The 23,980-nt window shown below is 53.0% G+C and overlaps 1 protein-coding gene across 3 annotated transcripts in view; it reads right to left on the reverse strand.

Moving 5' to 3' along the window:
* LAMA5 (laminin subunit alpha 5) overlaps positions 1-23,980 on the reverse strand; it is an 88,615-nt gene that overhangs the window by 5,082 nt on the left and 59,553 nt on the right. Inside the window, exons 23-69 of one of the 3 annotated variants that reach the window (XM_030463266.1) lie at positions 23,607-23,736; positions 21,125-21,267; positions 20,915-21,021; positions 20,045-20,198; positions 19,597-19,757; positions 18,931-19,039; positions 18,312-18,409; positions 17,625-17,826; positions 17,082-17,208; positions 16,758-16,897; positions 15,865-15,980; positions 15,371-15,582; positions 15,014-15,218; positions 14,144-14,288; positions 13,595-13,735; positions 13,057-13,218; positions 12,770-12,871; positions 12,598-12,681; positions 12,159-12,389; positions 11,502-11,615; positions 11,053-11,180; positions 10,825-10,905; positions 10,257-10,471; positions 9,623-9,723; positions 8,996-9,176; positions 8,584-8,727; positions 8,329-8,480; positions 8,123-8,233; positions 7,647-7,758; positions 6,922-7,092; positions 6,085-6,281; positions 5,873-5,989; positions 5,637-5,791; positions 5,273-5,414; positions 4,908-5,010; positions 4,710-4,823; positions 4,442-4,621; positions 3,911-4,053; positions 3,539-3,724; positions 3,156-3,292; positions 2,554-2,707; positions 2,283-2,416; positions 1,995-2,157; positions 1,411-1,542; positions 1,171-1,322; positions 673-805; positions 105-245 (exon numbers count right to left, since the gene is read on the reverse strand). In XM_030463266.1, coding sequence (XP_030319126.1) covers positions 105-245; positions 673-805; positions 1,171-1,322; positions 1,411-1,542; positions 1,995-2,157; positions 2,283-2,416; positions 2,554-2,707; positions 3,156-3,292; positions 3,539-3,724; positions 3,911-4,053; positions 4,442-4,621; positions 4,710-4,823; positions 4,908-5,010; positions 5,273-5,414; positions 5,637-5,791; positions 5,873-5,989; positions 6,085-6,281; positions 6,922-7,092; positions 7,647-7,758; positions 8,123-8,233; positions 8,329-8,480; positions 8,584-8,727; positions 8,996-9,176; positions 9,623-9,723; positions 10,257-10,471; positions 10,825-10,905; positions 11,053-11,180; positions 11,502-11,615; positions 12,159-12,389; positions 12,598-12,681; positions 12,770-12,871; positions 13,057-13,218; positions 13,595-13,735; positions 14,144-14,288; positions 15,014-15,218; positions 15,371-15,582; positions 15,865-15,980; positions 16,758-16,897; positions 17,082-17,208; positions 17,625-17,826; positions 18,312-18,409; positions 18,931-19,039; positions 19,597-19,757; positions 20,045-20,198; positions 20,915-21,021; positions 21,125-21,267; positions 23,607-23,736 — 6,762 coding nt within the window. The remainder of the gene's footprint in view (positions 1-104; positions 246-672; positions 806-1,170; positions 1,323-1,410; positions 1,543-1,994; positions 2,158-2,282; positions 2,417-2,553; positions 2,708-3,155; positions 3,293-3,538; positions 3,725-3,910; positions 4,054-4,441; positions 4,622-4,709; positions 4,824-4,907; positions 5,011-5,272; positions 5,415-5,636; positions 5,792-5,872; positions 5,990-6,084; positions 6,282-6,921; positions 7,093-7,646; positions 7,759-8,122; positions 8,234-8,328; positions 8,481-8,583; positions 8,728-8,995; positions 9,177-9,622; positions 9,724-10,256; positions 10,472-10,824; positions 10,906-11,052; positions 11,181-11,501; positions 11,616-12,158; positions 12,390-12,597; positions 12,682-12,769; positions 12,872-13,056; positions 13,219-13,594; positions 13,736-14,143; positions 14,289-15,013; positions 15,219-15,370; positions 15,583-15,864; positions 15,981-16,757; positions 16,898-17,081; positions 17,209-17,624; positions 17,827-18,311; positions 18,410-18,930; positions 19,040-19,596; positions 19,758-20,044; positions 20,199-20,914; positions 21,022-21,124; positions 21,268-23,606; positions 23,737-23,980) is intronic. The other 2 variants (XM_030463265.1, XM_030463264.1) reach the window with 2 other exon arrangements.

A 23,980-nucleotide genomic window follows, 5' to 3' on the forward strand; every position in this document is an offset into this window, starting at 1 on the left:
CCCGGCACCACCAAAATCCGTTGTTTGTAAAAAAGGAGCAGCCCCAGAGTCAGGGCAGACACTTCTGCTCTGCTGCTGAACCCAGGGGGGCTGCAGGTGCCCACCTGAGTGGTGTGGAGGTAGAGCAGCCCCTGGTGCTGGTTTGTCTGGAAGCCAAAGCCACTGTAGAAGTTCTGCAGCCCCGGTACATCCTTCAGGGCCAGGGTCAGGTAGCCATGGCCATGGACACCGACTGTGCGTGCTACCTGCAAGGAACACCACAGATGTGAGGTGAGACCCTGGTGCTGGTGTCGCAGGGGTGTTGGGAGGGTGACTGGGACCCTCAGGTCCTCATTGGGTCTGGCCAGTGCTATGGAGAACCTCTCTTCACGGAGAACCTCTCCACATGGAGAACCTCTCTTCATGGACAACCTCTCTTCATGGACAACCTCTCTACATGGACCACCTCTCCACATGGACAACCTCTCCACATGGACAACCTCTCCACATGGACAACCTCTCCACATGGAGAACCTACCACAACACCCCCGCACTGAGGACCTGGGGGCTTTATGTTTGTTTCTGTGTGAAGGATGGGAGATGAGGTCTGTGCTGGAGGTCCTCTGCTCCCTTTCCCAGACAGACCCCTTCTTCTCCAGCAGGCTGGAGAGGCTGCCAGGGCTTTGTGCTTACCAGGAGGTCTGAGGTGCACCCATAGCTGACACCAACGGTGCTCATGCGCTTCAGGTCAACGTATTTGCCAAGAGCCTTCAAACCCTTCATGCAGCCCCGGATGGGCCCACCCGTGGGGAAAAGTGGTTTCAAGCTGCAGGAGAAGAAAACACGGTGTGATGAAGACAGCCCTGGGCAGGATCTGTCCCTGCAGCTCTTCAAATGGAGTGTTTTGGAAGGAGCTGAGGTATCTCCACTATCTCAGGCACAAGGCTGCTCCAAAGCACCCAACACCAGGAGAATTCAGTGACACCCACCAGCACCTCATCCCTCACCAGAGATGGGAGATAACACCGTCCTCAAAAGCTCATAGTGAGGGACAGGACAAGGATATCTGTCCCCTGACCTTCAGTAGGACACCAACAGCACTGAATGTGGCTGAGAAAGGGCCAGGGCCACCACTAAGGCCAGCAGAAGGGAAGATGTGTAAAGTCCCACCCCAGTGCTGGATGGACCCACCTGGGGGGCAGCACATCTGGGGGGACACCACCCAGATAGTAGGAGACAGCATTCTCCAGGGAGTTTTCCTGCTCCACCATGAAGATGGTGAGGCGCTCCAGCCGCACCAGGATCCGTTTCTTGTTGTTCATTTTGAGGAGAAAAATCTGGATCTGGAGACAAGAGGAGAAAAATTATCTTGCCAGCCTAGGGGCAACAAGGTCCATCCCAAGAGGGCAGCCCAAGGGGTCAGGTCCTTACTGCTTTGTTGGTGGTGCTGCTGACAGCGAGGGAGGAGGAGTTGCTGCTGGGTTTTGCCATCTCCAGCCCAGTGCTGAAGTCGTAGTAAAGCACCAGCTTCCCATCCCGGATGGCCAAACACAGGAACTGACCCTGAGGGAGGCAGGATGGACACTCAGCCCCATGTCCTGCTGTCTGGCTGTGGTGCTGAGCCCCACCTACCCTCTGTTCCACTGCTGGTGCCTTGAGCCATCACTGTGACCATTACTGGGGGATTTATCTCCCTGGCATGGGGCACAGGGATGGCACCACGGGCTGGAAAGGCTCCGTGCAGCACCACCTGCCCCAGTGAACCCTGGTCTGGCTTGGTGCTTGGGTGCTTTTTGAGTTCAGGGAGTCCCTCCAGCACCAAAGAAGCCACGGTCTCTGCTGGGAGGTCTGGGTTCAGCCCTCCCGTGGCTTTTAACAACAGTGCAGAAACACTGCCACCCCCAAAGCCCTCTTCTCCCTGAGGCTCTGAACTGGGAATGCCTGCAAGTGGGGCTGGGATTGTCCCAGTCCGCTGGCTGAGGGGTGAAGGCTCCCCCAGGGGAGCAAGCACCTGCCTGATTCTCCAGGAAGAAGAGGATGCCATTGTAGGAGACCACCCGGATCTCCTGCTCGAAGCGCTTGGTTGTGCCATACTGGCTCTCAAACTTGATCTCTGCATAACCAGTGCCATCAAAGTAGGAGCCATCAGTCAGCCAGGGGTCTCCTGTGGACTTGGACCTGAACCATGCAAGAAGAGGCCCAAGGCATCACTCCAAAGCCAATTGTCATGCCCTGGGGAAGCCAAGGAGCAGGGTAAGCTCCACAGACCAGAGCTGCCCCAGGCTCTGGGCACTGTGCCCTACCTTGCACAGGGCTTCTCAGCAGTTGTATCCACCTGGAAGGTGTGCTGGAAGTTGTACAAGCTCACCACCTCCTCATTCAGGGTGTCCAGCTCCAGGCACCCCCGGTAGTTGGGATAACGCAAAGCAGGAGGAGGCTGGGAACAAAACCAGACAGTAAAGGCAACTTTGATCCTGGTTTTCCCATGAAATCAAGGGGGTTTTCCCCACCCGGGAAACTCCAAAGGTATCACTGCTACCTCCACAAGCCCCCCCACCCTGTTCCCTGTCTCACCGTGAAGCTGGAAGGGTAACCACCCACGTAGAACACCACGTTGCGTGGGTCGAGGTTGAGCAGCCCCTGCTCCCCCTTGGCCACGCTCTCTCCCTTGGTCTCGTGCACTGTCTGCCTCTCCACAATCACTGACATGTGTCCATACTGCAGGATCCTGCAGCAGGGATGGATGGTCAGGACAAGGGGAGACCCCCAAAGAGGAGCAGACCCCACCCTCCCCCTGAGCAGAGGGCCTCCCCATACAGCCCTACCAAAAAGAGGTGCAACTCCCAGCAGGGACCCCACAGTAGCATACAGAGGAGTCAGCACTCGTGTTCCCAGCACTACCACAGGGCTGGAAGGAGCCCTCATGATCAGCTTCATCCTTCTTCTTCTGTAGGACCCCCCCCCAGACCACCCACAACATGGTAAGACACCATAATCTCCCTGCTTGTTTTTCTGGGGTACCTCAGTGTCAGGCATTTAGGGAGGGCTGGGGATGGAGTCCACAGCACCCCTGTAAGCTCAGAGCCTGCCTGTGCTGGGGCACAGCACTGCCTGCATCCACTGCAGGGACAGGCTCTTCCTCAACTTCCTCAGGATGTGTCCCATCAGATTCCTACCTGTTGATGCTGATGGTAGCAAACTGCTCCTCAATATCCTCGTCAACAGATAGGGAGGTTGGCTCCTCAGCACCCAGTTTGTAGACCCAGTGCACCTTGTGGTCCTTGAGCACGATACCCAGGTAGTCACCAGTGGCCTGAAAGCAGGGAGAGAGAAAGAGAGAGAAAGAGAGAGCCATGTGCTGGTACCAGGAGATGCTCTCCATGATGGTCCCAGGACCAAGCCCCCCCATCCACCTCCAGCCAGGATGATGGATGCTCCCAGGGCTTGTGTTCCTACAAAGCCACTCTGGGAATAAGTGATGGGAAAGGGAATGATGTCCAGCCACGACCCCCTTGGTGCCACCAACAAAGGGTCCTGTTGTCCCCCTGCCTTGTCTCACCTCCCGGCTGCCCAGGTAGAGCACGAACCGCCCTTCCTCTGTCCCCTCCTGCCGTCGCTGCCGGCTCCTGGGCTCAGGGTTCTGGATGTAGAATTTGAGGGATGTGTAGGCTGCCAAATCCTGCAGGTTGCTGGGCAGCCGGACCTGCACCCCTGAGCTGCCATTGAACTTCATGGGGACTTTCACCTGGAGGGAGAGAAACCCCACAGCACTGAAACCACTGCTCTTGTCACTGCCAGCTCTAGCTCAAAGCATTCTCTAGAAGTCTCCCCATGAGAAAAGGACCCTGGTGGCCCCAGAGCTCTTCTTGGTAGCCCTTCCATCTGCATACTGCCCTGAGGTAAGCCCCTGGAGGCCCATGGACCAGCCTACCTTGCTGGCAGCATTCCTGGCCTGTGTGATGAGCTGCCGGATCCGCACGATGTTCTCGGACACGGTGGCATTCTTGTTCCTCCTGTTCTCCAGGTTGCTCAGCTTCTCCAGCAGCAGTGGGATGGTGCTTTCCAAGCTAGACACTGGGGTTGGGGAGGAACCAGAGGTTTTGAAGGTTAGTAAGGAAGGGAGATGTAAAGCTCGGGCAGTTTTGAGACATGGAAGTCAAAGCAGGAGCCACTGGGAACAGAGTCACAGAACAATCCCCTAAATCCAACAGCCTTGAAGGGGGGTTGTGAAAATGCTCTAGTGCTGCAGAAGAAGTATATGTGACATAGATACTGCAGGGAGAGACAAAAAAATAAAGGGACGGGACTTCAAGCAGCCCATATTGGCTGCTACCTACCTCTACTCTTGACGTGGAGCTGCCAAGCACAACTTCCAAAAGCACAGAGCTCTCTGGGGATGTCTTGTCCATGCACAGAGCTCTCTGGGGATGCCTGTCCACGCCCCAGCAGGCTTAGCACTCACCAGATTTCCTGGCATCCTGGACTGCCTGGTTCAGGTCTTCATTTCGAAGGCCTCCATACTGGTCTTTCCACTCATCCAGGTTCTTCTTCATGGTGCTCAAGGTATCTTCCACTCTTGCAGCTGTTTCATTGGCCTCAGCAGCTGCTGCTTTGGCATTCTGGAGGGCCTCTTTTGTGTCCTCTGGAAAGAGAGGAGAAAAATCTCTGGGATATCCAGGAGGGGAGAGAAAGCACCCTTAGGTCACAGCCTGGGCTACCCTGAGACAAACCTTGGTCCCTTCCCAACATGTCCTGCACTGACTGGAGCTGGCTCAGGAGCTGCTCCTTCTTCAGCCGGAGGTCAGCCAGCTTGTCCTTTGCTGTCTGCAGAGTGCCTTTAATAGCTGCAATGAAACAGATGCATATGCTGTGTGTTGGACCTCAGTCCAGCCCAAGAGACATCACCCCTTCCAAGGAGCTTCTCTCACCCCCATTGAGTTTTCTCTGCTCTCTCCTCACAGCCTCCTCCAGGTAGCTGCTGTTCCTTTTCAGCTCTTTAGAGATGGCCCCGAGATTTTCTGATATGACACTCTAGAAAATAAACAAGCCTTGCCTGGGAGTGTGAAAATGCTCATCCAGACAACTGGATGTGGGGTGTGTGCTGCTGGGGGCCTGGTGGGGAGACCCAAACCCCCCGAGCCATGGCAGAGGTTCTGCTCTCTGGCACAGAACAAAGTGCTGGAGCCTCAGAGGGAAGAGGCAGCAGAGCCCTGCGTGCAGGTGTGAAAAGCTGAAGGACTATCAAGGGAGTTTGGCTTTTGCTCATCTTCAAGGGGCTCCTCACAGCACGTACCATCAAAGCCTGGCTGGCTGCCTCATCAGCATCGTGGGCTGCTCGCTCAGCTTTTCTCACAGCTTCAATGATGCTGGCGTAGGCATTGGAGGCATCGATTGCCCTCTGGATGAAGCCATCCTGGTTTGTGCCCTGGATAATGCTGTGTTGGAAAACGAAGCCATCAAGTCCACAGAGACTGCTCAGGCTGGGCTCTTGCACATACCTCCCCAGGACAAACCCCTGTGGTTACCCATCACAAAATGATCTCCAGGAAAAACCTTTGGAGATGGCACCCTGCTGCACCCCATGGGAATGCCAGCTTCCCATTCCTAACTCTGGCAGGAGATGGCCTGACTGCTGAGTGTCAGGACCAGTGCCTCACCTTGACAGGTTCCTTGCAAGCTCATCCAGGAGCTGGGCATGTTCCTCTGCCTGCTCCACGATGGGGATCTTGCTGCTGGCTGGGGAGAACTTCTTCACCCGCTCAGTCAGGGGCAGCTTTGCCCCATCCAGCAGGGCTGCCAGCTTCTCATATGCCTGGAAGGAAATGCATCACCCCTGAGGGCTGCCACCTCCTTACAACCTGCCCATTCTGAATTCAGTACCTCCACCACTAACCTCCTTTGCACTCTCCATCTTCTGTAGGAAGTCAGAGACCTGGGCCAGGGAGTCCTTGGCCATCTTCAGGGTCTCCTGCACCAGTGCATGCTGCTTTTGGAGTTCACGGCTCTTTTGCTAGGACACAGAGATGCAGAGTTAGGCAGTGGCAGGGTTGGGGTTGTCCCCCAGCTCACTGCATAGCAGTACAGGACCTCCTGGGGAAGGACTACCTGACTCTCCTCCAGGTTGTTGCGGTTCAGGCTGTTCAAGTCCTCTGTCTGCCTGGTTTTGTTCACAGCCTCGTTGAGGGCATCACGAAGGTCCATCAGCTGGGAGCTGTGCTGTAGCAGCCTGTCCTGGATGCTGCTCACCAGGTCCTGGTTGGATTGCCAGCGGGCATGCAGCTCACTCCTCACCCGATGCAGCACTGAGGATGGAGGAGATGAGAACTGTGGACAATTCATCCTCCCCTGGTAAAGGGCTCTTCCTATGCTGTGGAAAAGCCTGGTTCTGGCCTCACTTGGTAGGCATCAAGGCCATAAGTGACCATCTTCCCTCCCTCATTCAGCCTGGGTAGCACAGGATCTCATCCAAAATTGTCTTTGAAACCCCAAGTGTGCCTGGTAATGCAATGTGTGGGAGCACAACCCAAGCCCTTGGTCCTGTCTGCAGAGCTGCTGAGGGTGGTGGGACTGTTGGGTGACACTCTAGACCCCTTTCCTGGGACAGTGAACATGAAGAAACATGGGGTGACTTACTGACACCCACGTGTGATGCATACATTATACTGGTAACACCTGGTTCTAAGCACTGTCATTTTGGACATCAAGCAGAACTACTTGTACAGTCTGCTCTAAAATTCACCTTAAGAGAAAAAAGCCCATAAATGGAGTGGGACTCTCAAGTGGGGACTCTCAACCTGCAGCAAAACTTCTTGGGATTCCCATTTTACTAACAGGACTCTCCAAACACAACCATGATGGGTTGTGTTCACGTGGGCTCTCAGCCAGGCTTTGAGGAACAGAGAGACCCAGCAGGATCTGTGCAGCCCTGTCCCATAGACTCACACTTCTGTGCCTCCTCCTGCTCATTCCTTGCCAGTTCCTCCTGGCTGCCCAGGCTCCTCTCCTTCATCTCCCTCAGCATCCTCTCCACCTCTGCCATCTTCTGCCGGAACTCCTCAGTGGAGGTGGTGCTGGCGTTTGCTGCCCCAATCCTGGCCACTTGCTGCACCAAGTCTGCAGAGAAATCCAGATTCCCCGTTAGCTTTTAGCAACCCAGAGCCTTCAGAATCCCCCCCGAGATCCTTCCCCTCTAACATCACCCTCAGCAAACTGCAGCTCTCATGCAGTGCTCAGGCACACAAATTCCTTCAGACCACTGGGGGCACTGCCCCACGTTTCTGTCTCCTTGGACATTACAGTGACACATGCCCCATCTCAAGCATCTTTTGGTGGCTTGACTTCCTTTCCTCCAGCCAGTCCCTCCCTCTTTTTGCTAAGGAAAGCAAGTAGTACAAATTGTACTGGTTTGATGTGTTTTTAATAACATTTGTGCAAGTTTAACATTTTTAAAATGATTAAATAATTAAAATATTTTTTTTTTAATAAAGACAGACAGCTGGGGCTCACTCTAATCCTGCTCTACCTGGACAGCCAGGATTCTGCAGGGATCTCCATTTCATTTGTATCTTCCCTTGTTTCCTCCACAGCTCTAAGTGATGCTGTACTCAGTGCTGTTTGAAAGCAAGAGCAAGGAAAAGCCCAGAAGGCTGAAACTTTTCTTTACCTACCTGCAATGCCTTTCTGAATGCTTTGGGCATTTAGCAGGAGCTGCTCCCCCCTCTGGTGAGTCTCTCTTGAGTGCTGCTCAATCCTGTTTGCTTCTCTGTGAGTCATTGTCATCTACAAGAAAAAAAACCCAACTGGCTTAGCTGAAGTGTGAGATGACATGGATACCTCCCAGAGGTACCTGGATGCTTATGTTACTTCTTGTATGCTTCTTGGATAAATGATGTTTTACTGAATTTATTTTTAATTATTTAAGTAAGAAAAGCAAGTAATTAATCAAGAAGCAACCACCAATATCACAAAATGGCTGAGAGTACTTTCTGGGAGGAGTGCAGGTAATCTAGCTTGAACACTAAATAAGAGACCCCAAGCCCTTAGCCTAGATCCATCCTGCCTCAGCCAGGCTCCTTCAAAGCCCTTGTTTTAGATAAATGGATGGAATTGTGCTCTGGCAAAGGAAGAAGGAGAAATACCCTACTTTGTGCTGCAGTGCATTCAGGTCCTGTGTGAGGTCCACATTCTCATCCTCCAGCTCATCAGCCCTTTGTCTGACCTTGTTCACAGCCCTCAGGTACTCACGCAGCTGGTTCTGAAAACAAAACAAAACAACAACAAAAATGAGCTGCAATTAGATGAATTGGCCAGGACATGTGGTCAGAAAGTGATGGAAAACCTTCCACCTACCACAATGGTCATCATAGTGCTGTTCAGCCCGTGGAGACGAGCCCAGGCAATGGAGCTGGCGTTGAGGTTGACCAACTGCCCACGGATGGAGGGGAAGGACTTCTCCATGTTCTGCAGATCCTCCAGCAGCAGCAGCACACAGCTGTCACACACTGCCAGGGGAACAGAGCAGTCAGCACAGGGCCCTTCCCTGGGGCTTCCCTCACCCCAGGACACAGACATAGGTGCCCAGACACAGACGTGCAGGATACAGACCTTCACACCTCATGCTGTCAGCACCACTGGCCACGGGGATCTCGTTCTCACGCTGGCAGATGTTGCACTGCTTCCCGGTCAGCCCATTGGAGCAGGTGCACTGCCCCGTGCGTGGGTCACAGGAGCCCCCTCTGCACTCACACTCTGAGAGCAACAACAGGGAAAACACCCACGGCATCACTTTCTGCTCTTGCACTCCTCAGAAGGAGGGGAAAAGGAGGTTTTATTCCACCTGTGCAATCGCATCCGTGCTTAGCCACTCGCCACCCCCGTGCTAGGTGCACAGCCACCTGGGCAGTGCTCAGCCCTGACCTTTAACATCTCAAACAGCACAAGACCACCAGCACCCGTGTCCCACTCCTCCACGTGTGGGACTTCCACTACCAGGAAGCAGGGAGCAGGACTCACTCACTTGTGCAGCCGCTCTGGCTGAAGCCCCAGTAGCCCGGGGCACACTGGTGGCAGCGGGAGCCACTGACGCCGGGCAGGCAGTGGCACTGTCCCGTCTGGGGGTGGCAGCTGCTCCCCACTGCCCCGATGTCACAGTCACACCTCCGGCAGCCCGAGCATCCCTCAAAGCCGTAGTATCCCTCCTAAGGAAAAGCAGAGCACCTCTGGTCAGTCTTAGGGCACGTGTGCCTCCCTGCTGAGGCCATGGGGGATCCTCATCTTGCTTTCTAAGGAGGGTTTTAATCACCACAAAACTCCTGTTAATGAGGCAAAGATATGGAGATGCAGTGAGAGCCTTTTGACACCAACAGCACTGCCCTGCAAACCTGCCCTTGCCCTGCAGTGCCCAGTTCCCATGCAGGGAAATGGGGTTTGCTGCAGCTTCCCAAAGGGAAAGGACTGCCCAGGCTGCAGCTGAATGCTGCCTCCAGCACTCCCTGCCAGATCTTTACCAGGCTTTCACCAGGCAGAGTCTGCAAATCCAGACCTGGCTGCCAGCACTGCTCTGCTAACAGGCCAGGGGACAACCTCAGGGCTGACCCTCCTCCCCGTGCCAAGGACAGTCACCCAGGATGGAGGTGGCCCTCACCTGGCAGTGGTCACAGTGCTGGCCTGTCACTCCAGTCTTGCAGAAGCACTGGCCAGTTTGTGGATGACATGACTCTGTCCCACAGGGTGAACAGTTGCACTCTGCCAGGGAAAAAATACATCCAGTTACATGCCAAGGAGACTTCTCAGCCACTCACAAGCCACTTCCCAACGAAGAATCCTATTTCTCCCTTATCTTCCACAGCCAGAGTGAAGACAGAGCCTCTCTTCTCTTGGATCTGCTCCTGCTCATAACTTATTCCCAGGGCAGACCCCTTTTTGTGAGCTGCTGCTGCTGTTGCCCAGGGGGAGATGGGCAGTGCTGGGAGGGGACTCTGCAAACCCATGCTCTGGAGGGAATGCCATCACTGCTGCTGCTGTGGCTGCTCTGGGCAATATTGCTCCAGCCTGGGTGGGGTTTAGTGACTTTATTTAGGGGTGGATCAGAGGTTAGAGAGTTGTGATGCTGGAGGGCAGATTTATGGAGTTTTTATTTTTTTTTTCTTAATTACCACCTGCAATGCACGCAACCAAGTGTGTGATTCATCAGGACAATGCACAGCCTGGAGAAGGTGCTAAACACAGCCTGTCCCCCATTCTCCCCTTCCCCAGGGCTTGCTTCTTGCCCCACTCACGTGTGCAGTTCTTGGCTACCACTGCATCCCCATAGTAGCCAGGGCTGCAGAGCTCACACCGGGTGCCAGCCGTGTGGTGCATGCACCCTGTGCAGGTGCCTGTCAGGGAGTCACAGCTGCTGAACAGCATGTTGGGATCCGTGTTCCCACTGCAGTCACAGGGCTGGCAGGAGCTCCCGATCACCATGGGATTGCCATAGTATCCTGGGGCACACCTGGAGAAATAAGGCAAGTCCAAACACAGCTGGGTGTGGATGGGGGATCCCCCCACAGCTCACGCTTGAGTCTTGTGCAATGAAACCAGTGCAGGAATCCAGCAGTTGTTACTGCTGCAACCCCCAGGGATCTCAAAGCACTCTGTGCTTTGCCTCACGACACCCCAGGAAGCTGCCTTTACCCCAGACTGCAAGTCAAGGCAAAGACAGCTAAGTGATACACCCCTGGTAACAAAATATAGCAGCAGGAGAGATGACAACAGGGCATCTGCAGGCTAAAAAATAAATCCTGGCAGAGCAAAGCACACTGTGAGCAGAGCCAATGGGTGAAACATGGGTGCCATCACCCTTACCTCTCACAGTTGGGTCCAGCATAGCCAGGCTTGCAGAGGCACTGCATGTTGAGGCCCTTGTGGACACAACCAATGGCAAAACTGAAACGACAAGTTGGGAAGAGGAAAGTGCCTTTACCACTGATGGGTGCCAGGTGAGCTGACTGCTTGGTGCAGGCTGCTGGGGCCTTGGCTGAAAGGCTCCCAGTGGTTATACAGCAATAGACAATCCCACTCAAGGGTGCTTACTTGTTGGAGGCAACTGAAAGAGGGCACGGACACCCAACACACTGCAGAGGTTCTGCAGCAGAGTGGCTGCCCATGTAGCCATCCTTGCAGCGCTCACAGTGGTCTCCTTCTGTGTTGTGCTGGCAGTTCTGTAAGGAAAATCAGGCTGCAGCCTTAGCACTGATGGCAAGAAATGGTGGGCTGCACAAAGTATTCCCCACCAGGTATTTGGATGCTTCAGTGCTCTCTTTTTCCCAGAACTGTCACCCTAAGCTGACCCTGAGAGGGATCCACCCCCAAAACATCCCATCCCATCCCATCCCATCCCATCCCATCCCATCCTATCCCATCCCCATAATATTCCAATTCAGGCACAGTCCTGCTGGCTCAGTTAGGATGTAAAAAGCTTTTTAATCACATGCTACAGACCTTGTAACTCCAAAATACCACACAGCTTCACTGTTACTTACAAGGCATATCCCAGAGCCTGGCAGGCACTGATCTGAGTGCCCATTGCAATGACATGGGATGCATTTTCCCAGAAAAAGCCCCTTGGTATCCCTGTAGTAACCTGGAGCACATTCCTGAGGACAGAGAAAAAGATGGAGATCTGAAAAAAACAGCCCAATACATTCAAGCAAAGCAAAGAGACTCATTTAGCTTCCATGGCAGCATTCCCATGGGGTTGTATTGATGGAGAAGAGATTAAAAGCAACAACAAAGATTTTTTCAGTGTGGCTCCCTCCTGTTTCCATCAATAGCAGATAACTGGCCAGACACAAGGACCTGTTCCAAGGTACTGCACGCACTGAACTTTGGTCTGTACCACCTGGATGATTTCTCCATCAGGGAGATGCAACAACAGGGCAAATGCAGACAAGTCACCTGCCCAGGTGCACTGGGTTGTGCTGGGAGGGGAGCCTGGGAGGTATTGTTCCTTCCTCCTGCACAACCTGACCTTTTGTTTCAACTGAAGCCCTCAGGGGTCAGCCTGGGAGCTGGTACCCTGGCACCACTGCTCTGCACAAACACCCAAACCCCACAGCTGCCACCAGCACCCCTCATGGCTGAGCCCCCAAATGTGAGTATCTGAGTCCCCTCAGCACATCCATTAGCACCCTTTTCACCTGGCAGGAGTCCCCCTCGTAGTTAGCAGGGCAGAAGCACAGCTCCACATTGCTGGCACGGATCCCTGTAGCTGAGTCTGTTGCCATCTCCAGGACCACACGGCGCAGGGACACGGATGAAGAGAGGGGGGAGAAGAGAGCCCGGATCTGCAGCTGCTCCAGGTTTGCCAGCACCATCATCAGCTCCTCCCTAGACACAGGGTTGTGGGTCTCTGTATGCCTGAAGTTGCCCTAGTGGGAGAAGACCTGACTTTACTGGCAGGAAACACAGCCACCTGAACATCCAAGCCCTGCTGCTGCTTTGCAGAGGTAAAACATTCCTGGGTCTTTACAGCACCTAAAACACTGAGCTCAAAGTGACTGTCCCTTCTGTCTACGTGCCAGTCTTGTTCTTTCAATAGCATCTGAGCCCTTGGTACAGACTTGTGTGCAAACTGACCTCCACCAGCTGCAGCTGGCCTTCGTGTGCCTCCCCAGGGGATGGGTAAGTGGCTTCCAGAAACATGATGCTCATCTGATTTCCCTGGGAAAAGCAAGGAAGGTGTCAGTCACCACCTCACCCTGCCCATGCATTTAGCAGAGGGCACCAGGGAAAATTTCTCAGGCTGCACCTTCAGGATCACATCTGGGCGGGACTCCATGGGGATGAAGATGTCCCCTCTCCGGGGGTTGGAGTGCAGCTCGTAGCGCAGGTGACCACCATAGGAGGAAACCTAAGAGAGAGACAAGACTGCAAATGGTGCTGCAAGTCCACACCACTGAGATGGCTCAGAGCTGCCCATCTTCACCTGGAGCAGAAGCAGCCAGCAGGCATGCTGCTGCTGCTGCTGCCACCCGTGTTGGTGGGGTCAGGGATGTGAGTGACTGACTGCTGGTCCATCTGCCACCGTGCTCTTACCCGATCCCCAAGGTAGGAGCTGGGTGCAACCCAGTAGAGCTCCTGGTAGGCATCTGGGAGGTTCTTGAGGTCAGCATGGAGGAGCTGCTCTCGCAGGCTCAGAGTTGTTGGCACTTCCTGGCGGTCGCTGCTCAACAAGAGCCACCCACTCATGTCAACAAACTGTAGGGGAAGAGCAACCATCCATCTTCTAGTGCAGCTACATTTGGGTATCTCGGTGCTGATGCTCCAAAGGATCAAGTCCCAGAGCAGCAGAAAGGATGATCAGAGGCTCACAACCTCACACGCATCCTGTTGAAGCCACTGGAAAGCTGAGCACCGTCCCTGCCTCCCTCCTGGCACAGTGCCCCCCATGCCATGACTTTCCACCCTGAGACCCCAGAGAGCAGGAAAAGGAGAGTGAGTGGGAGACAGGCACAGAGAGACAAAGATAATTCTCCTCACAGCGTGTCTTCCAGAGGATTAATGCAGGACAGAGACCCAAGGGCACCAAAGAGCCAGGCAGAGGGACCAGAGCTGAGCTGCAGGCTCCTCTCACCTCTGCCCGATGCTTCTCAGCACTGCGGCAGCGATCGGTCGCACCAAAGCAGAAGCACTTGGTGCAGCCCTTGGGGTTGCTGGCATCCAAAGAAAACGTCCCCAGGCGACACTGGTCACACCTCGGGCCCTCCACATTTTCCTGGGAAGACAAGCAAAGCTCAACAGTGTCAGTAGTTTCTCACAAGGCATTCAGGGAGGACAGAGATAGCTGTACGAGTGATCGAGGCACACTGATGAGATGCTGAAAGATGATCAAGCAGTCCCTGAGCTGGTTTGCTGGCACACCACCCCTCAAACACTAAATTCAACTGGAGAAAGCCTTCAGGAGCCCTGGAAAGGGCTTGGAACAGTTTGAGTCACTCTACTGTCATGCAGGAGTCAACAGGGCTGAGAGCTTTACCTGGGAGGGGTTGTGGCATGGGGTGGAGACAGACTGCCCAGGGACAGAGCAAGCCTCCACGGACAGGAAAGATGGGGGGAGGAAATCTTTCAGGGTGAGAATGGAACTGGGGAAGAAGACACTGTGTGAGGGTCATCAAGGACTGACCTTGCAGTGACACTGTCCCGTGACCGGGTCACACACGCTGGGTTCGGTGCCAGCCCGGTGGCAGTCACACCGCTGGCAGTTGGGGTAGTGGTAGTAGCCAGGGGCACAGAGGTCACACTGCCTCCCGATGACATTGGGCTTGCACCTGGATGGGAAGTGAGAGCAGCAGCATTAGAAACCTCTGCCCCAGGAAGCAGCTGTCAGGGCTTAACCCATGTGCACTGACACCTGCACATCTAGAGAGGTGACAGGGAGGTGACTGTCACTCTGTACTCAGCTCTGGTGAGGCCATCTTGGGTACTGTGTTTAGCTCTGGGCACCTCACTATAAAAGGAACATAGAAATGCTGGAGTGTGTCCAGAGAAGGGCAACAAAGCTCATGAAGCCTGGAGCACAAGTCCTGTGAGGATGTGTTCCTATGGGGGGGTTTGGTCTGCAGAAGAAGAGGTGAGAGGAGACCTTATGGCTCTCTTACTGCCTCAAGGGAGGTTAGAGTGAGGAGAAAAACAGCTTCTGCTCCTGAATGATGTGATAGGACCAGAGGGAATGGGTGGAAGCTGTGCCCGGGGAGGTTTAGGCTGGATGTTAGGACACATTTCTTCACTGAGAAGGTTGTCAGGCATTGGAATGGCCCAGGACAGTGATGGAGTCACCATCCCTGGAGGCATTTAGAAGGCATTTGGACCTGGTCCTTAAGGACACGGTTTAGTAGTTGATTATGGTGTTGGTCAAAGATTGGACTGAATGATCTTGGGAGGTCTTTTCCAACCTAAACATCCTGTGATCTCCTCCCTCCAGCCTGCCAACATGTCCCACCACTCCAGCAGGGATGCTGCCAGAGCTGGCTGGTGGCAGAAGGCTCTCTCTTACCTGCACTGCCCGCTGTCCAGGTCACAGCCCGGTTCTGTCAGCTCCTGCACCCCGGGCCGGGAGCAATTGCAGTCCTCACATCCGATGAGGGGGTGGCAGCCAAAGGTTTGGGGCTCACAGACAACACACTCTGGCTTCAGGGTGTGTGGGGGGCAGATGCACTGCCCTGTCACCTCGTCACAGAGACGCGTCCCGCAGTCACAGGCTGGGAGGGGCAGAAAAGGAGAGAAGAAGGCAATGGGTGAAGAGCTCAGCTTCCAGGACAGAGCTGGAAAATGCAGCTGTTTTCCAGATCAGCCTGTGAGAGGCAAACCAGAAAAGTACTGGGAAAGGAGAGGGGGAGATGGGAGAACTCACGCCTGCAGTTGGGGAAGCCCCAGTAGCCGGTGGCACAGCGGGAGCAGTCCCGCCCGATGACATTGGGCTTGCAGGGACACTGCCCCCCAAAGGGCTCACACTGGCTGCCCCGGGCCCCTGCCTCGTGGCACTGGCAGGGCTGTGCCCCGTTGTTGTAGAAAAGGGAGAGTGAGATGGCAGAGTCCCGGCAGAACCTCGACGACACGCTGGGGCTGTAGAGGAAGGAAGGCAGGCAGGAGGAAATCACTTTGCTGCACACCCCGACAGCCTCCCTGCCACCCCAAAACCCAACAGGATCTCCTACAGCAATGGGTAGTGAGTTAGTGGGAGGATGAGCCTGTGACATCCCCCACATAGCCACAGGTTTGGTCATTAGAGAAGGAAAGCCTTAACCAGACTCTTTCCCTGCCTCACAAGTAGGGTACAGGTTTTATTCCCTGAGGAGTGTGCAGCCTGCAGGCAGCAGAGAAGCCACCCAAAGCCAAAGGTCTCACTTGATGTAGAAGCTGTTGATGCCACAGCTGCTGATGAAGTCATAGGATTTGTCCAGGGGTTCCTCCTGCAGGTACTGAGAGCTGTAGCTGTCCTCAGGCACCACAAGGATGTAATCCTGCAAAGCAAAGACAAGATGGGGGAGCCAGGCTCCTGAGCTGAGCCAGCCAGATACAGTCCAAAATGAGACCACTCAAAATGCACCTTTAACTTCCCATCAGCTCATCCCTTGCTGGGACAGAATATAACACACAAAGTGTCTGCATACTGGAAAGACCAGGGATCACCTCTCCCTTGAGGTTTGTCCATCAGGATCCATCTAATCTAATGCTTCACATGAAGAGTGGGTTAAATTCACTGGAGAAAAAAAAAAAGGCAGAATACCCCAAAAGAACAGTAGGGGCTTTGCAGGGATGGGTGGTCACCATCATCTCAGACCCCTAAATTTGGTTTACAATTGTCTTTCAGCCATTTATCCAAAGTTTAGTCAATGTTCTAGTCCTGTTGCCTGAGCATATCAAGGGCCACCCGCTCCCATGAGACTCGGTGGACAAAAAATGCTGTGTGGGTGCAAAATATTACTTAATTAGGAATAAGGCTTACTTTGGGTTATCACAAACTATGTATACAAAGCAACATCTTCCATATCTACCTTGCTTTGGTATTAAAACCACACAGTGAAGGGAAACTACCATACACAAACCCTGCCTCTGTGAACCCTGCCCTCAATTCTACACCACTAAGGTTGTGGATTGCAATGTCCTAGTAGCTTGGAAACTAACTGATGGTAGGAAACATTCCTCTGCTCACACAGTGCCACAAATCCCTAAGGAAAGGCCAGCCTTGTTGGAGCCTGGTCCAGCATGTCCCAGGAGCATCCCAGAGAGAAGCTTACCAGCCACAGCTGCTTGCCCTGGGGCACTCGAACAACCACAGTCAGGTCATTATCAGTAACATCCAGGACAATCTGGTCCTCAGAAACCACCAGGCTCCTGCACCCATAGCCATGTGGGCAGAAAGCAGCATTGGTCTGACCTGAAAAGACAATAAAGCAAATGGTCCCACATTTCCTTTACAATCCCCATCACACTCTCCTAGTTTTTTGAGTCGGTCTCACCCCCTGTTTGCCCACAGCAAACCCACAGTTCTCCTCTGGTGCCAAAAACTTTCCAAGGCTTTTGCCCATGAGCAGCTTCTCACTCTTTCCCACTCTTCTCACCTTGCCAGATGCGCCCACCATTGATGAACACTTCCACAGGGAAGGTGGGGTGGTTGGGTTGGTAGTAGTGAAGGATGAAAGCATAACGACCCAGGCTCTGGATTCGGGTGTTAAACACAACAGCAGCCTGGCCAGAAACAGGAGAACAGAGAGACAAACCCCCACTTCTGATGCCTGCACTTACAGGCTGGATGTTTTCTACTATTGCATATATTTGTGCTCTTACTGCCCAACTATCAAGTCTTGGGATTTTTGGTGAGCCAATCCCTCCCATCTCCACACTCCCCCTCTATCCCTGCCACCTGCAAAGCTTTTCCTGGGAGCCCAGAGAGCCAAGCAGCAAGGGTGGGATGGAGCTAAGACAGGTGAACCCATGAGAATTACAGGTTCAGGCACAAGTTTCAAGTCCAAATTATATTTTGAAAGCGCTAGTTGCTAAATTGGCACTCAAGACACTCAACAGAGAAGGAAAACTTCTCCCTGCCCCAAGTGTCCAGTGTCACAGCACCACCAAACCAGTCCAACACACCCCCAAACCATTACCTGCTGCAGGTGCAGGAGGATCAGCTCTGCTGCAGGGTCCACTGCTGTGGGAGGTCGAGGTGCAGGCTCCATGGGGACCCCAGATAGAGCCACGTGAACAGCCTGAGCCAGGGGGACATCAGGGGCAATGGGCAGAGCCTGGCCCCCCTCCAAAATGATGGACTGAGAAAGCTTCAGGAACCTCGAGGGAACGCAGGAACTGCTGCAAAGCAAGGAGAAAATGGGATGTCAGGACCTCTGACAAGGAAAGAGAGAGGTTATGGGGTCCTGGCAGCAGAAGCAGGTCCTGTAATGACACCTGGCAGATTATGAAGCATCTCTGTCAAGGAAGAGCTTCCCACCAGGACCCCTGGGGCTCTGGGACAGAGCGGGAAGGAAGAGGAACCTTGAGTGGGTTAATTCCTGTGCAAATACTGATCCAAAGCAGCATCAAGAACCCAGACAGAGTGAGTGCCTCTTGCTGTACGTGAGCAAGCACAGGAAAGCCTAACCAGGATGACATTTGAGTGACTGCCACAGGAGTGTGGTCTTCAGGGAAAGGATTCCCCATCCTCAGTCCATTGCTGCTGCTGCAAAGTGCTTTGCCTCAAGAACTGAAAAAGCTCCAAACCTGAGGGGAGTGGGGAAGGCTTTTCAAAACATCCATATTCATGCTGAAATTTACCTTGGAGGGCCCAAGGCTCTTACCTGTTGGATGAGAAGGTGCCATGGACACTGATGCAATGCACCTTTGGCTCAATGAACTCCATGGTGAACTGTGCAGCAGGTATCAGGTACACTTTGTGCTGCCACGGGTGACAGAGAGAGACACCTGGTTACATGACAGCCTCTGCACTGGGGTCTCACAGCAGGTCTTGTGCCCACCAGCAAGCAGGCTGAGCACACTAAGCACCTCCTCATCAGACACCTCAATTAATGCATGGTGGGTGGGTCACACCTCTGTTTACTGCCCCTTCTTCCTCAGCACAAGCTCCTAAAGCATTTAGGAGCTCCAGATATTTATGGGATATTCTTCTATCCTTGGCTAAACAACCCTGAATGCCTTCAAAGTAAAGGAGGAGAGGCTGTAGAGCTACCACTGCAAAGAGCAGCAGCTTCTCCCCATCCTCTTCTGAATCTCAGTCCCGTGACCTACTTCAAAACTCACCTCTGACCACATCCTTTCCCTTGGATTGCTTGTGACACAGACTAAGATCAGGTATTCAGTGCAAACAAGACTGGAAAACCCTTCAGTACAGGCTCCCTACCACTCCTGCCTCTCCTCCATACAACTTGCCAACAGAGCTGCCCTCACCCAGAGCCTTACCAGGAAGAAATCAGCCAGATCAGAGGTGAACTGGATGGTGGCCTCTGAGGTAACTTCAAAAGTTACCATACGGCTCTGGGAATCTATAGCAATCCCTCGACAAAGGAAACTGTAAGAGAAACACAGATTTTGAAGTCAGCCTTGAGTAGGGTTGTGACCCATTTCTTGTCTTGCCAGCTATCTGTCCTGAAAGTATTTACACAAAGCCCCTGTAAATCTTTTGATGCCTTTCCTGGCAAATCATAAGAGTGAAGTTTCCCAAGGACACCCCAGACATTTATCTCCTATCACAAAGGTTGCAGGCTGAAGTCAGACACTTTTACAGAAAGGGATGGGGTCTGACCTGCACCAACAGCTCCAACAAACCTGCCCAGAGCCCATTCCCCAAACTGGGGCCCAGCTGTAAACAGAAGCCACAGATTGTCTCCTGGCAGAGGCATTAGAGGACTAGGCTGGCACAGGCAGTGTGCCATCTATTTCCCAAGGCTGGGCAATTACTAAAATCTCTGTTCAGCCATAATGAGCTCAGACACACACATCTGAGATGAACAATACTGAGGCACTGCTCTGTTTAGGTGATAAAGTAGAAAAGCTCAACTCTGGGGACCTGTTCTTGCCATCCTGGAGGAGGATTGAACCTTTCCTCCATCCCAGAGCTGACCATACCTGTAGACACAGGGGTAGAAGATGACTTTGCCCTGCTGCATGGCTAAGTGTGGCGAGCTCACAGCAATGCCCACTGTTTGCAAAGCATTCCTGTTGGCATATTCCACCACCAGCACGTACTTCCCGGGATGGAGAACAGGCAGGGAGAGCTGGACTTCCACCTGGAGGACAGAGAGATGATTGAATAGGGATCTCCTATCTCATTCCCCATAGTGAGCCTCTGCAGGATGTCAGAGTCCTTGCACATGTGTCCTTCCAAGCCCTTTTTGGGTGCCTTGAACATCAGGGCATGCAAGCACATAGCTGCAAGATGGAAGGGGCAACAACTAGGGGGGAAAAAAACCCTTCTGGTAACTTTTCCCAGGTGTGTGTAAAGCCCCAGATGGTGGGAGCAGGGGGATGAGTGTTGCAATGCCCAAGGGAGGTATGAAACAGAAGTGTCACTCACATCACTGCCACTGCAGGTGGCCATCTGGGGATGGGAGGGGGTGAGTTGCTCCACAGGACAGACTCTGGGCAGGCGATTGTCCAACCTGCACACTGCATCCAGCCCTGAGGCAGCAGGGAAGCCATCCACTGACAGGTACTTATACAAGAGGCAGCTAAAGGCATAAAGAAAAAAAAAATTGCAAGGTATGGCTGTTAGGTCATGATTGTCAAGAGTTAAGAGCACTCAGGCAGCCTCCTCCAAGCAAGATTTGCAGAAGGTCCAACATGAAGGCTCTGCTGCCCAAAGGAACATCTCTGGTTAGTGTGGAGCAAGAGATGGAGTAGCAGAGGACCAGTGACAGCAGTGACAACAAAAAGCTTCTCCCCTTGCAATGTGTTTTGTCCTCCTATAGTGGAGGAAACAGCTGGTACAACAAGTCTTCCTGCCAAGATAGGCAGAGAGGTCCTGGGCAGAGCAAGAAGATGCACTGAGATGTTCTAAGCACTCCCAGGCTCTGCTCCATCTTTTTAAATAGTCCAGCAAGACCTAACTCATTGCAGTCATTTTCCAAGGCTGTTGAGTGACAGACAACCTGGCACAGGGAACCCAGCCTGGCAGAGAAGGCAATGGTCTTACTGGGTGAGTTGGCTCTCCAGGCAGTGTCTATGGAACACACAGTCTACCTCTGCCATGGATGAGGAGAACTATGGATTGGCTTTCTGGGACAGTGCAGGTTCAGTGGGCTTTATAAACCATAGCGAAGTATTCCACTAAGCAGTTTCAGGGCAACCAGATCCTCACAAAGTGTGGAGTATATATTTTTCTTAAAACTGGGCCCAAAGGAGGTGGATAGGGTCCCCCATAGCACGAAAATGTGGAGATTCTTACTTCTGGGTGGCTTGTTCTGGAGCTGGCTGGTAGGTACATGGCTCTGTGACCTTTAGCTGAAGTATTGGAGCTTCATAGTATGAGCTGGGTAACAAAACCAGATAGTCCTAGGAGGAGAGATGGGAGAGTTGGTTATGTTTGGGACACTTGGCCTTTGGGGAGCTACTGAAGCCCCCAGTGGTGGATGGAGCATGGAGGGATGGTCCTTACCAGCAGAACACCCTCTGCTTCAACAACCAGAGACCAGGTGTTGGGGTTGAGTACGAAGGGCTCCCCAAAGCTGTTCTGGGGGACGGTGACAAAGGCTGGCTCTGTGCTGGGAGCAAAGACAACCTGCTTGGTCTGCTCTGTACCTGGAATGGGAGGGATGAGAAGCTGTGAAAGGAGTGGGATGGAAAACCTGAGGCTGCAAAGAGGAGGCTATGCCCAGGGAAGCAGCTCTGTAGTGCAGCAGGGAGTCCCAGGGTTCTGCCCTCTCCAAAGTGCGGTAGCAGATGCACCACAAACCCAACACTGTCCTGTAAGAGGCACATCCACTCTGAATCTGCTCAGTAGCTTAAAGGGAGAAAAAAATAATAAATCACTTAAATCCTTAATGCTAATCCACAGCTGTCACAGTGTGCTCTGCATCCCTGGACAGCAAAGCACTGAGTGCTGCACGCCAAGGAGCATTTTGCCAGCTAGAGAAGGAAGAAACTCATCTGTGAAGAATTTATTCTGAGACAGACAAAAAGAACTGCTTAGTTAAGTCCTTCCTTAGGGATATTCTGACTCCAGCTCCAGAAGCAAGATATCTGTGCTTTGGCAAACTCTTTGACCCCCAAGCTGCACTCCTTTTTCTTTCCAGCCACAGACTCTGCGCTCTGAGACTTAAGATATTTTAACCTACAAGAACAGAATGGTTTTAAGGGCTGATCATGCTGCTGTTGAACAGCTCCTTGGCTCAGTGAACAGTCCCATAACCTTTGAATTCATTAACCTTGGCTGCAGCAATGCCACAGCACCTAGAAGCAGACTGTCCCCCTGGCATTCTGAAGAGCAGAGGTGAGAGGGATTCACCGAGCGGGGCTGCATGGTGAGCAGAGGAGATGAAAAAGGAAGTGGGGAACGTGGCAGGCTGACTGTCCTGTGCAGTTCAGGGACATCAAGGCACAGTGCAGAAGGGCCAGAAGCTGAAGCAAGGGCTTGTGCTACTGCTGGAATGGGTCAGCCCCTTCCCAGGTGTGCAAGCTCTGCAACATGCCTGGCACCAGCTGAGGCTGAGCCCTTGCTTTCTCAGCTGGGAAGCAGAGGGGAGGATACAAGGAATGAAGAGATTTCCCTGAACAGGCAGTGGGGGTGATTTCTTGACAAGCTGAAGTTTCTCATCCTTTTGAGGTGATACACAATTCAAACTGAGATGGCTTCTGGAGGTGGGGTGGGAGAAACCCATCTGAGGATGATACATTCAGAAAAGGCTTCCCTTTTTGCAAGCCACATCTTCCAACTTATCTTCTTTCCAGGCTTTTACCATGTGAAGCCCACTCCGTGTGGGCAGAAGGTAGGGCTCAACATTTCTGGAGATGATTTGGCCTATCATGGAAGCTGCCCTCCTGGATCCCACTGCAGGCATCTTGCCTTCAGCACTAGAAAAACTTCTGAGTAAGGAGGTAAGGACATTGTAAGGCAAATGAGCTCTGCTGCTCAGCAGGACAGATGAAATACTTCCTGACCTTTGATGGGATCCTAAAGCATGAGGGTGGCTGCATAATGACTGGCCATAAAAATAATAACCAGCTCTTTTTCCTCTCAAAAAAGAAACAGGAAACTAGTATATTGGCATTTCAAACCTTGCTTATCAGATCAAAGATAGAACCACCCTAAGTCAATTCAGGAGAGAAGACAGAACTTCAGGAACTGATAAATTAGGTAGCTGGTGTCAATAAAATACTGATAAATTAGGTAGCCTTGTGCTGTGCACATATGGTCTTGAAGAGCTTCAGTGGGACGATGTGGCTGTATGATCAGAAGGGGTAAAATCCATCAGCCAACTGTAGGGCACTTGCATGGCCTCAGATCTGTCCCCACGCAGCCTTGCTCATATTCATTCCAGGAATATTTGCTGTCCAAGACTCTAGGCTTGTTAGACCATCTTTTGGTGGCTCTTCTTCAGCAGCTCCTGGCTTGATGAGAAGACATAGCACCAGAGTGCAATGCCCATGTCATGTGTAATTCCATGCCACTTCCTAACCCTGCACCATGTGTGAAGCCAGCAGTCTGGCTTGGGAGCAGCACAAGGCAAAGGCAGGATTGTCTCATGAGGGTACCTGTTAAATAAAACCATGTCCAGCTGACAAAGTTTGGATCCAGTTCTTAGTACTTGGCTCATTCTGGTTTTGTGGAAACTCAGCTCAGTTCCTTTTGGGACACTGGGATGATCCTGTCCCATGCTGGAAAGGTACAACAGCCTTATCTGACACCAGCCTGGCTGATAAGAGTCCTCAGTGAACAGCCCCAGGGCTGGAGGCCACCTTGCTGCTGCTCTGTTAAACAAAGGGGGCTGCAAACTCAAATCAGCCTTTCAATTGGAAGGGCAGGACTAATGGGTAAAGCCATATGGAAGTGTCTTCTGGAAAGGATGATGCAGAAGGTTGCCTGGGATGGGGAGGAGGTGGCGATGGTGCAGGGGAGCAGAGCAGTCTGCGATCCTTACCTCTCCTTCGTGGCTGATAAGCTGTAATTTTGCCATACACAGTGGCCCCTCCTGAATTAATATACCTCAGGATGACATGGAACAGATAGAGCTCTGCTTCCTTCACGTCTACAGTGACTCTGATTTTATTCTGCAAAAAGCAAAAGAGCACACGGGGCACACGTCACTTGGGGGGGGGGCAGCTCCTGGCTGCTCACCCACTCTGCGGGAGAGCCATCCCCACCTGCCTGCCTGCCTGCCTGCCTGCCTCTCTTCCCCCTCCCTTCCCATCCCATGGCACAGCTCTGGCTGGCCACCTGGGATGGGCACACCTGGGACAGGCACACCTGGGACGGGCACACCTGGGATGGGCACACCTGGGATGGGCACACCTG

This window comes from Calypte anna, chromosome 20, assembly GCF_003957555.1.
Source record: "Calypte anna isolate BGI_N300 chromosome 20, bCalAnn1_v1.p, whole genome shotgun sequence".
Lineage (NCBI taxonomy): Eukaryota > Metazoa > Chordata > Aves > Apodiformes > Trochilidae > Calypte > Calypte anna.